Here is a 12,847-nt window from a genome sequence, read left to right on the forward strand (position 1 = left end):
GTTTCCTCTCCACCTATCCTCTCCTCTATCCATCTTCTATCCGCCTCCCACTCTCTCCCTATTTATTTCAGAACCCCCTTCCCTCCCCGTTTTCTGATGAAGGGTCTGGGCCTGAAACGTCAGCCTCTCTGCTCCCATGATGCTGCTTGGCCTGCTGTGTTCATCCAGCCCTGCACCTTGTTGTCTCGGATTCTCCAGCATCTGCAGTTCCTACTATCTCAAGCAGCATCTTACTCTGGATTAATCTGCTTCTGGATTTTAGAAACAAAAAATCAGGGTGTAATTCTTTAAGCTCATTTTACAGTACTAGCCTTTAAAAAAATCATCCTAAATATTGCTGAACATTAAAGGGGCCTCTGACTTCATACCCATAAGGGTTTTAAATTCAGGGTTGATAATACAGGTATAACAATGTTTACTTCCATAATTCCAGCTACAACTCAAAATTTCAACAAGATGCAGTTAATTGTCATTTGCATACTTGCAACAATAGTATTTCTCTACTTCACAAGCAAAAGTCAGACAGTGATTTCCTATGTCATGCATGTATACAGAACTGGCACCCTCAAGAACTGAACTCACTGCTGAATTAATGTCACTGCATTTGTGCCTAGCTGAAAAAGAGGAATTGAGGAATAAACTACACTTTTCCAACATTCTCTTGCCCCTTTCCTACAAATTTTCTGTGAGCTCAATAAATCAATTCTGTACTTACATCATCACCAGAAAAGTACTGATCTATGATTTCATAAGCTAGTTTGTAGATCTCTTCATTTTCATGTTGCTGCAAGGCTTCTATTTTTTCCAAACCTGTCAGAAAGAAAATTAGAAGTTAGTGAAACAATTGCGAAGAACATTTTGAAATACGATTGGAACAACATAGACTTGCACTGAGTCTTTCCTGAAACTCAGACATTTCTTCAGCTCACAGGATTTAAATGGGGTCTGCAAAAATAAAATGAATTTCAATAAGAACACAAGTTCTGGAAGCTTACCTCCACATTCTTCTATCATTTCTGCTATCGTGCTTGCTTCCTCACCAGCCATTTTTAAAATATTGTTCAGTCCATCAAGTACAACCTGTACCACCTGAGCATCTTTGACTCCCAGTAAATTACAGAAAGGGGGGATTACATTCTGCTGCACAAGATACTCAACCTAGAATAAAAAGGGAAGAAATAAAATGTCGAAGTGTTCCAGTCAGTGAAACTTATTTATAAAAGGCATTTAACATTTCTGGTTAAAACATCAATGTATTCAAGGCAGTTTTATGGATAGATAATTAAGAATGAATTATAAATTAGTTTAAATTATACTTGTATCATATTTTCTTCTTTAAGCTCATTTTACAGTACTAGCCTTTAAAAAAATCATCCTAAATAATGCTGAACATTAAAAGGGCACCTGACTTCATACCCATAAGGGTTTTAAATTCAGAGGCATCTAAGGCATCGTCAGATCTATGTCTGATATTAAACTCTTCCATGCTGTAATCTCAAGAGTGGATGAATTTTGGAATATGAAAAGCCTACTTAAATTTCTCCCCAACAGGTTTTCAAAAAGTGAATGAATTGCTGCAGGTTGAGAGAAACAATATAGGTTCTAGTTTTAAGAAACAATTAAACCATCAAAGCACAAAAGCCATTCAGCTTTCAAAGATACAGCATCCAAGTGAAATGATTTTTTTTTTCCAAAGTGAAGGATGCTATTCCAATCTAAACATATTCTGAAGAGTTTGAATTCAGAAGGAGCAAAATCCCCACGAGATTCTGGTCTGCATGTGAAGATGTTGCAAGGTTGGCGATCCTGAGATCTTCAACAAATACTGCAATGTAGAGTCATACAACATGGAAACACATCTTTCGGTCCAATCGTCCATGTCAACCAAGGTTCTCAAATTAAACTAGTCCCACTTGCCCGTGTTTGGCCCCTATCCCTCCAAACCTTTCCTATTCGTGTACTTCTCCAAATATCTTTTAAATGTCGTAACTGTACCCGCATCCACCACTTCCTCATAGCAGTCTATTCCACACATGAACCGCTGTGTGTAAAAAAAAAAAAGTTGCCGCTCATGTCTTTTTTAAAATCTTTTTCCACTCACCCTAAAAATATGACCCCTAAATTTGAACTCCCCCACCCTAGGGAAAAGACCCTTGCTATTCACCTTATCTATGCCTTTTATGATTTTATAAACGTCCATAAAGGTCACCCCTCAACCTTCTACGCTCCAGGGAAAGAACTTCCAGCCTATCTTTATAAGTCAAACCCTCCATACCTTGTAACATCCTGATAAATCTTTTCTGAATCATTTCCAATTTAATGATATTCATTCTATAGCAGGGTGACTAGACTGCACACAGTACTCCAGAAGAGGCCTCACACCAATGTACAACCTCGACATGACATCCCAACTCCTACAGTCAAAGGAGCGAGCAATGAAGGCAAGTGTGCTAAATGCCTTCTTAACCATCTGTCTACCTGTGATACAAATTTCAAAGAATATGTGCCTGAACCCCTAGGTCTCTCAACACCACTACCCAGGGCCCTGCCATTAATAGTGTAAGTCCTGCCCTTGTTTGTTTTACCAAAATGCAATACCTCACATTTATCCAAATTAAACTCCATCTGCCAACCCTCAGCCCATTGACCCAATTGATCAAGTCTCTTTGTAATCTTAGATAACCTCCTTCACTGTCCAATATATCACCAAATTTGGTGTCATCCGCAAAACTGCTGATCATGCCTCCTATGTTCTCATCCAAATAGTTCATACAATGCCAACAAAAAAGTGGAACCAGTACCAATCCTTATGGAACACCACTGATCACAGGCCTCAAGTCCAAAAATCAACCCTCTACCACCATCCTCTGTCTCCTACTGTCAAGTCAATTTTGTATTCAATTAATGAGTTCACCCTGAATCCTATGCGATCTGACTTGACTGGTTACTAAAACTTGTCAAAGGTAAACCAAAGTGCAATATGGGAACAAAAAAAAAGTCATATTCATCGACGAACTGAACCAAAAGGGAAGTACACTCAAATCTGTACTGTCTTATCAAGGCTATGTTTCAGGATCAATCATTGGTGCTGGTGATTCAAGAGCTCAGAAATTAAGTGCTTTGTGACACACATCCCTTTAGACCAAGGCACTGGTTTGACCAAGCTTGAATTGCTGTTTTTCAATGGAGCTATGCATAGTTAGGTCCTCTAGCCCGGTGTGCACGTAAATAAATAATGGTTTAGTCACTCAATTGCTGCTGATAGCAAAATTATTCTCGATTATAGTTCTGGATTTCATCCTTCTGTTGGCAACAATGCAGTAGTTTCTGTACGTTTTTACAACGTTTTAAAATTTGACTACCATGTAAATGTTTACCTTGACTTAACTCACTGCACAGCATGTGTGTCAGTTTTCACCAACCGTATAAGTTTGTCCTTCCCAGCAAAACCATATTTTATTGTGCTGTCTTGACATTGGTTGATTTTCCACAATTCAGCTTTTTGATTATGTTCCTGGCATTTGAAGTGCACCATGAGCTTGAAGAGGAACTTGTACTTGATAGTGAGCAGTAAGCATTCACAGCACTTGGACTTGCAAAGTAATAAACCTGGAGCATTATTTTTAGTGTGAAAATTGATGCCATGCTAAATGACTCATTGTTTAAACCTGCAAAAGGAGTAACTCATGTTTCTGATGTAAGCACATAACTTCATGATTGACAAGAACAAGTGCTTGATGATATCTTGAGAGGTCATGGGAACAGCACCATCTACAAGTTCCCCTCCAAACTAGGCACTAGCCCAAGTTAAACTACATCGCTGACCCTGCTAACAGTGAAGGAACAAAGTCCTGAAACTCCATTCCAAACCACAATCGATTCATCCTTAAATTACATGGAAAGCTGAAGATCAAGGCAGCAGCTCACCACCATCTTCTCCAGGACAGTTAGGGATGGGTTAACAAATACTGGCTTAGCTCGCAACGACCACATCTTCAGAACTAATTTAAAAAGTCCATTATGGCATGGAGTTCAATTTCTTCAGCATTAGTGGCCAAATGGATATATAATTTATTGAATATATGTTTCTGCACCACTCCTCTTTCCTTCAGGTTGATGTTAAGCCCATAATTCCTCACAACTGACAAATAAATCCATAGTTGGTTGTGGCACTTGGCATCTGAATCATGATCAGATGGGCCAATGGGCCCAGCAGTGGCAGATGGAGTTTAATATGTCTAAGTGTGAAGTGTTGCATTTTGGTAAGACAAAACACGGCAGGACTTATACACATATTGGTAAGGTCCGAGAGATTGTTGCTAAACAAAGAGACCTTGGGGTGCAGGTGCATAGTTCATTGAAAGTGGAGTCACAGGTAGACAGGATAATGAAGGTGGTGTTTGATATGCTAGTCTTTATTGGTCAGTGCACTGAGTATAGGAGTTGGGAGGTAATGTCACAGCTATACAGGACATTGGTGAGGCTACTTTTGGAATACTGCATTCAGTTCTGGTCTCCTACCTGTAGGAAAGATGTTGTGAAACATGAAATGGTTCAGAAAAGATTTACAAGGATGTTTCCAGGGTTGGAGGGTTTGAGCTATAGGGAGAGGCTGAATAGACTGGAGCTTTTTTCCATGGAGCACTGGTGGCTGAGGGGTGACTTTATAGACGTTTATAAAATCATGAGGGGCATGGATGGGGTGGATAGCTAAGGCGTTTTTCCCCAGGTCAGGGAGTCCAAAACTAGAAGGCGTAGGTTTAAGCTGAGAGGGGAAAGATTTAAAAGGGACCTGACGGGCAACTTTTTCACACGGAGGGTGGCGTGTGTATGGAATGAACTGCCAGAGGAAGTGGTGGAGGTGGTACAATTATAACATTTAAAAGACATTGGGATGGGTACATGAATAGGAAGGATTTAGAGGGATTGGGATCAAATGCTGGCAAATAGGACTAGGTCAAATTGGGATGTCTGGTCAGTGTCAGGTCTATTTCTGTGCTATATAACTTTAACTCAATTTGGTCATTGACAATCAAATGAGCATTCCACTGACTTAAGCTCAAGAAGGCCTGAAAGAAAATCTTCTTAATGTCAACAATGACTGACACAAAGAGCGTTGGTTTGTGATCAAACTTTTGCCTCATCCTGGTGGCAAGATAGTCAGTTTTGAGAATTTTGAGATTGTGACAGATAAACTTCAAGATGTTCAAGAGCCAGTAACAATCCCATGTTTTTCATTTTGATTGGACAACACTACTTCTGACATTGGAGTTTCTGCAAAGAAAAGTACTCCACTGGTTTCTCTACTCCTGATTCATTATCTTGCATGAAGACCACATCCATCAGAAAGTTACCGTCAATTAGTATTTCAAAAGCATTAGTAAAATCAGGGATGGCCAACACCTGTTTATTCATTAGGATTGCCTTCAGCTTCTCAAAAAGCTGTTTGGAACTCTTTCCACCATATTACTTTTATACATTTTCACAATTAATCTGTTAAAAGATGCAGCTATGGTACTTTAAATTTTTAAAAATCCCTAGAAATCTCACGATTTCCCATTTAGTTTTCGGAATAGGGAATTCCCTCATATCTTTCACTTTCGCAGTTGTTCGCAACACTTGCGAACCTGATCACATGTATATTTTCTTAAGTGTTAAGTGCTGTGCTAATATTTTAATGATTTATTCCTTCTTAGCTTTTGCAGGAAATTCCACCTATAACTTATTTGCCAAGTCTTATGGACTTAGCCTTCGTTAAGTCTTGTAAATCAGTCAGGTCTATTTTCCTCTAACCTGTAGGGTAGTTTTAGCAGCTTCCAATGCCATCTCATTTTACAGTATGAGATACCTGGTATCTGGCCTTTTATTCTTTACCAATTAATTTTACTTCATGTCCATGATCACAATCAAAGATTCCACACCGAACCCCAACTCATGTCATGGGAACACTGTGCTGGATGTCACCCCTTACTATTCCACAAATTGTCACAATGTGAGACATGCCAATCTAATCACTAGGATGGTTAATACCTGCAGTGACGACTATCTGAGATAAAAGAAACAAACACCAGGTTTTATGATGAGTGAGGAAAAACGTTTTTATGACAATTAACTCATCCTCAACCTGTGGCAAGAAAATGAATTACTAGCATGCAAACTTAATCTACCCCCTTTAAATCCAAATGCGTGCACACACACAAATTCATTCACTGAGAGGATGACAGGAAAGACGAGACCAATAGACATTTTTTTAAAAGGAAGATTGTAAAAAGGCACAAAAAGGCACAAATTTTGCAGATCAAAGTTTGAAGAAACCCAAGCGCAAAGGAAAATGTTGTGACTTTCTCATAATCTTTGGTATTTGACAAAGATACCATGCTGCCATTATCTGTGGTGATCCTAAATTTGGTAGCTGGTCAGATGAACCTAGGTCTTGTCTCAAGCTAGCAGATGTTTTGTCCTGCAAAGGCTTGGAGTAATCTTTCTTTCCCAATTAAAACAGAAAGAGAAGGAAAGAGAAAGTGGCTTTGGAGGTCCCAATGCAAAGTTCTCCTCTCAGTTTGTTGTCAAACTACCACTTACAACTAATCCACAAGCTGCTTCTTAGCAGCTACTTTTATGAGACATGCTCAGATCACGTCTTTGGATATGAAGTCCAGTTTCAGCAAAAGAACACCATATAGTTATACTTTCTCTTCAAGTCATTTAAAAAAAACTTGATAAACTAAACTTCTTTTTGTCCAGTATGTATTTCCAAAAACTTATATGGACTTCTTACAATGGATAAATCCATCTGGCAAATTAAAAATTGGGTCTGTAAGATGAAGCAATGTTGGGACTTTATCTAACATTAAATTTCAGCTTCCCAGATATGGAGCATGTTTGAAAAAAAAGGATTTCTTTGTGGTCTATCTCCATTATTCCTCTATTTCAGGTATGAAGTCTACACAGAGTTGAAGCATACCCTCATAGTTAGATGAGAAATAAAATGGAGAAAGTGACAAATAGCCTCAAGGTGACCAATTAGCAAAATTTCCTGTTACTAAATTGTTTAAACCATTAGAAGTGTCCCTTAAAGGAATTTAGTTTTACTTCTGAGAACAGACCACAAAGCGAAATCAGAACTAGACATCCCCTGGAGAGGAAATATTTGTGTGGTACCTTTGCATTGTGAAATTATAGCCTCAAAATTACTCCTTTATTTGCCCACATCTCCACAATTTATACCCTGCACAAATATATGTAGTGATATGCTGGTACTTAATAATAGATGGCATTGTAGATACCAACTGGTAAGCATCACTTGATAAATCAAATGATTACCTGCTCCTTTTTGCCACTAATTGTCAAGTTACTGATCGCCCATGCAGCTTCCTTTTGTGTTCCAAAATCTCCCTGCAAGAAAAAGAAGTTCAATTTTCATTACGCCAACAACAGGAAAATAGCTACTTCACACTAAAAGATTCTCATTTTGCCTAACAAAAGACAATATTGATTAAAGCATATTTTAGCAGGAGAGATAGATGAACAAGTAGACAATGGAATCATTCCACCTAAATTGTGCACATGAACTACAACAAAGGAAAAGAGGATGTAGTCAGAAGTCACACGACACCAGGTTATAGTCCAACAGGTTTATTTGAAAACACAAGCTTTCGGAACCTCAGTCCTTCTTCAGGTGTTAGTGAGAGGTAGTATCAGACACAGAATTTGTAAGTAAAAGGTCAAAGGTTCATACCATTGATAAGGATGTACTAAACAAACCGAAGGTACTGTTAAATCTTTAATCAGTTAGAAGGTTTTATTTGATTAATATGCATATGTAAATCCCCGAATTCCTTTCAAGTCACGGTCCTGAGAGAATATTAACCATATTAAACATATTAATCAATTAAAACCTTCTAACTGATTGAAGATTTAACTGCATCTTAGGTTTGTTTAGTACATCCTCATCAATGGTGTGATCCTTTGATCTTTTACTTATAAATTCTGTGTCTGATACTAACTCTCTCACTAACACCTGAAGGACGGAGGCTTTGAAAGCTTATGATTTCAAATAACCTGGTGTCATTTGATTTCTGACTTTGTCCACCCCAGTCCAACACTGGTACCTTCACATCATGAGAATAGGATGAACATCTGTTCTTTCTCCTATCTTCACTGATTTTTCAATTTCTCATCTACAACCAATAAGGGTCAACATTCTTAAAATTACATAAATTAAACATTTTCTTCCAAGATGCTTGTGCACTTTGACCCACCATTTTAGCTGCAATTCACAAACGGTTTGGATTGTATTTTCCTAGGAGTGATATATGCAGGCATATTCAAGTTACAGCAAAAAAAAAATCATTCACAAGGTGTGGATGTCACCAGCTAGCACTTACTGCCAATCCCCAATAGCTCAAGAAAGGGTGGTGGGTAACTGATGACACCTTACTTTGCTATGACAATTTAATACTACTTTTACTTAACATACATTCATGCTGATCTGATTTTCAGCTGTGCAAAGTGGTCTGATTTGCATACTGAATTTGGTTTCATATTTTGCTCACCTTAGCCAGTTGATGAATAATCATAGGAATCAAACCAGCATCTATTACAGCTTGCACTTGCAGCTGGTTTCCTGCTGTAATGTTGGAGAGGAACCACACTGCTTCCTACAGAAAACAAGTCAGGCAAAGCATCAACAATGTCTTCCAACCACCTATCAATTTGCATTTTTTTTTAAAACAGGTTAGGTTTGCATACAATAGCAAGAAATGCTTAAAAACTTTTCCAGGGATTGCTCTTTAAAGCACACCTGATTCTGATTCAACCTACTCCTTTAAATGTTCAAGCAGAGCATTGCACAGAATCAGAGAGACAAAATGAAATAGATTTACGGTAATGGGAAAGACATGCATGTCTTTTATGCTGGATGGAGTAAAATAAATGTAGTCCTTAACTGGGATGTTCTCAGCTGAGTCAGTGGTTTCATATGATGCAAGTGCTACAGCTGGGTTGGATGAGTCACACAACTCACAGGCAAGATGGTCCTTCTCTCTCCATCACCCACATACATTTTCAAATATTGTTTCAGTTTTAATTTATATTGTATCCAATGGAACAGAAAGAACAGTTGATCTCATATTATAGCTCTTTCAAGAAGTCTTCAAAATTGCTTTCTAAAGCAGCAAATAATGGTAACTAATAGAATACTTCAAAAACATTACAAACACAAGCACTACAGAAACAGCATGCTACAGTTAGACTAATTAATCCCACAATGAACCATCAAAGCAAAGTTGTGCATTTCTGCCATATCCATCTATGAAAATTGGACCAAAAACAAGTGTTTTTCACCTTCCCAGTATTTTGATGACAAAATTAGTTAATCCAATACTGGATGTCAGAAACAGTGTAACAAATTAGAGATAGTGGACAGGGAAAATGTGGTGGTGGTGAGGAAGAGTTGGTTGCCGTCAGCATACAAGATGAAATCTGACATCATATTTTTGGATGATGCAACCAAGGGGCAACAAAAAAGAAATAGGAAATGGCATGGATTTAATCGCAGGAGACTCCAGAGACAACAACGTGGACGTTAAGAGTGACTCTCTAGCTATGAATGGATAGACGAGAATAGAAGCAGTCAAGTGCAGTCTCACTGAGCTGGGGAAAGAGGTCAGCTGTTGGACAAAGAATGCCACTAAAGGCAATAGGCAGGTTAAGAAAGACAAGGTAATAATGACTACGGTCAGAAACACATTGATAAAATAGTCGACTCTGATATGTGCTACTTTGGTATTGTAGCAGGGTAAGAAATCTGATTGAAGGCGTAGAAACATGGGATTCTAGGAAATTCCTAGATGAAGAGTACAGAGAATGCCTTGAGATAGTTCCTTAATGCAGCACATCCTGAACCAAACCTCAAAGTGAGGTATATTAAACTTGCTGTTGTGCAATGTGACAATTAATGAATGACTTTAGTTAAGGCACCCTTGGTGCCAGCAACCAAAATATGACAGAATTTTACATCCAATTTGAAAGTGAGAATGGTATTTTAAAGTTAAATAAGGGAAACTATGTGGGCATGAAAACTGAGCTAGCTGAAGTGAACTGAGATGCCAGGTTAAAAGATAGATCAAAACAAACACAGAGGCAGACAGTTATGGGGTGTTTCCGTACACTTCTTATAACTATTAAAAAAAATTCTAAGGGAAGGGACCCTTTATCTGTGGTTATTTAGAGTAGTGGTAAAGGAAAGCATCAAACAGGAAGAAAAAGCATATAATTGAGCAATGAGGCAGGTCAAATGATTGGACAGAATACAAAAAAATAGCAGGGAATAACAAAGTAAAACTGAGTGTTGGTTCTCTAGAGTCAGAATAGCACGATGATAGACAATATAGAAATGGAGAATTAAATGAACAAATATTTTGCTGTCTTCACTAGAGAGGATACAAAAACATTCCAGTTATAGCTGTTATATCAGGAAAAGGGAAAGGAACTTGGCGAAATGACAATTATGATGGAAGTGGTATTGAGCAAATTATAGTGCTGTGGGCTTATAAGTCCCTGGATCCTCATGGACTTCATGCCAAGGTCTTACTAGTGGTGGCTAGTTAAGACAAGGTAATAATGACTACGGTCAGAAACACATTGATAAAATAGTCGACTCTGATATGTGCTACTTTGGTATTGTAGCAGGGTAAGAAATCTGATTGAAGGCGTAGAAACATGAGATTCTAGGAAATTCCTAGATGAAGAGTACAGAGAATGCCTTGAGATAGTTCCTTAATGCAGCACATCCTGAACCAAACCTCAAAGTGAGGTATATTAAACTTGCTGTTGTGCAATGTGACAAGAAGAAAAAGCATATAATTGAGCAATGAGGCAGGTCAAATGATTGGACAGAATACAAAAAAATAGCAGGGAATAACAAAGTAAAACTGAGTGTTGGTTCTCTAGAGTCAGAATAGCACGATGATAGACAATATAGAAATGGAGAATACGCTGGTAGCAGATACGCTGGTGTTAATTTTTCAAAATTAATGCGATTCCGAAAAGGTTCCATCACAGTACAAAGCAAAGTTGGTCTTGAGTAGGGTGTTAAGATTTGATCATTAAGGAGTTTATAGCTAGGTACTTGAAGTGATCAGAAAGAATTAGCATGGGTTTGTAAAAGGGAAATCAACTTATTGGAGTTCTCTGAAAGAGTAACATACACGATGGATAAATGGGAGGCTGCAGATTTTCAAATGGCATTTGACATCGTTCCACTTAAAAGGTTATTGTGCAAAGTAAGAACTCACCATGGAGGGATGATATATTAGCATAGATAGGAGATCAGCGGTTTGGCAGAAAAACAAAAAATACACATGAATGGGTCTTTTAATAATTGATATCTGGAACATACATGCCAGCAGTTATGGAATAGAGCTATGGAAGGAGATAGGCAAAAAGATCTTGAAGAGCATATGAAGGGAGATGACAGATAAACTAGAGAAAGTGGAGTTTGAAACTAGAAGCAAATTGTGAGGGAACCTTTCTAGAGGTTTGTCCCAGTCAGTGAGGGGAAGGAAGGGAAAAAGTTAAGACAGCTGGATGGATGCTTGAAATTTTCATAATGAAGAAGTCCACAAATGCCTTACACTTTTTGTGAGAAATGAGGTTGGAAGAGCCAGGAGACAAAATGTTTAAGAAGATGGTTTGTGTTGGGAGGTCTTTTCTGCATTCCAGGTGATCTTGAAATAAAAAACAGGTTTGAGGGCAAATCATAATGAGGCTTTATGTGGCCCAACCGAATTCGATGACCAGTAGTTAACTTGTTATCTGCCAAAGACATTAAAATGTGTGCGCCTTGGGAGTGCAGTGAGGGACATGTAATGAAGAACGACAGTTTTAATGGGGACGGGGCAAAGGGGGAACAGAGAGTGTGACTGAGCAGATTGCCATCTGCAAATATTTCTTAATGAATTACAGAAAGCTCAACAGTTGAAAATGCTCAAGTGTAGCTCTAAGTGACTTAGTGCACTTTTTTTCTCCTCCAGAAGGGAAGTGAGATAAGAAGGGGGATTCCCCATTTGCCCCAAAAACAACAGTGGCAAGACAGATCACCACACTGCTCAGATTTTTATGTATGTTGACAATAATGGAGATCCACCAACAGATATTTAAATTGAAACTAGTTAGGGTCACTAGTTCAACTGAAAACAAACTGGAAGCTAAACTGTTTTGCTGCCAAAAGACTGTTTAGTGAAATTAGCAGAGCCTCTTAAGTCAAGTTGGCTGCCAACTTACCTTGTTGATCTTCTCTTTAGGATGGGTCAGAAGATTTGGAAAGTGTGATAGTACATCACAATTGAGAACAACCTGCGTCTGTTCATCAGTACCCGTCACTATGTTGCCCACAGCTCTCAGTGCAGCTGTCTGTATAAGAAGGGGAAGAAATAAAAAGACTTGAGGGATTCTATTTATTTGCAAACGTCTTCAAAGTATGAATGAAAACGATGGCTTTATTACTTCATTGTTATTATTCCCTCCACACCTGCAAGTGAAATTTCCCACCGTGGACTAGCTAGAATAGTTATCATGAAGCAAGGTGCTGCTTTCTTTGCCTTTCACAGTGGGAAACCAACCAAGAGAAAGCTTATGCAAATACTCTAATACAACCTGAAGGAGGAAAAGCAGAATCAATAAACTGAGGAAGAAAAGATTCTTCCCCCAACCCAGATGGCAGAAGGTACATTTTTGCTGCCATCCTGCCACTTCAAAGGACTTAAAATTTGTCACAAACAGAGTAAAAAACAATTTTAACACACACACACACACACACACACACACACACACACACACACACACA

General features: G+C 38.4%; 1 protein-coding gene across 1 annotated transcript in view; it reads right to left on the reverse strand.

Annotated features, from left to right (window-relative positions):
* The window catches only part of kpna3 (karyopherin alpha 3 (importin alpha 4)), an 89,500-nt gene that overhangs the window by 15,588 nt on the left and 61,065 nt on the right, over positions 1-12,847 (reverse strand). Inside the window, exons 12-16 of the mRNA XM_048602531.1 lie at positions 12,286-12,414; positions 8,556-8,660; positions 7,324-7,395; positions 996-1,158; positions 716-810 (exon numbers count right to left, since the gene is read on the reverse strand). Coding sequence (XP_048458488.1) covers positions 716-810; positions 996-1,158; positions 7,324-7,395; positions 8,556-8,660; positions 12,286-12,414 — 564 coding nt within the window. The remainder of the gene's footprint in view (positions 1-715; positions 811-995; positions 1,159-7,323; positions 7,396-8,555; positions 8,661-12,285; positions 12,415-12,847) is intronic.

Source organism: Rhincodon typus, chromosome 11, assembly GCF_021869965.1.
Source record: "Rhincodon typus isolate 14 chromosome 11, sRhiTyp1.1, whole genome shotgun sequence".
Taxonomy (NCBI): Eukaryota; Metazoa; Chordata; class Chondrichthyes; order Orectolobiformes; family Rhincodontidae; genus Rhincodon; species Rhincodon typus.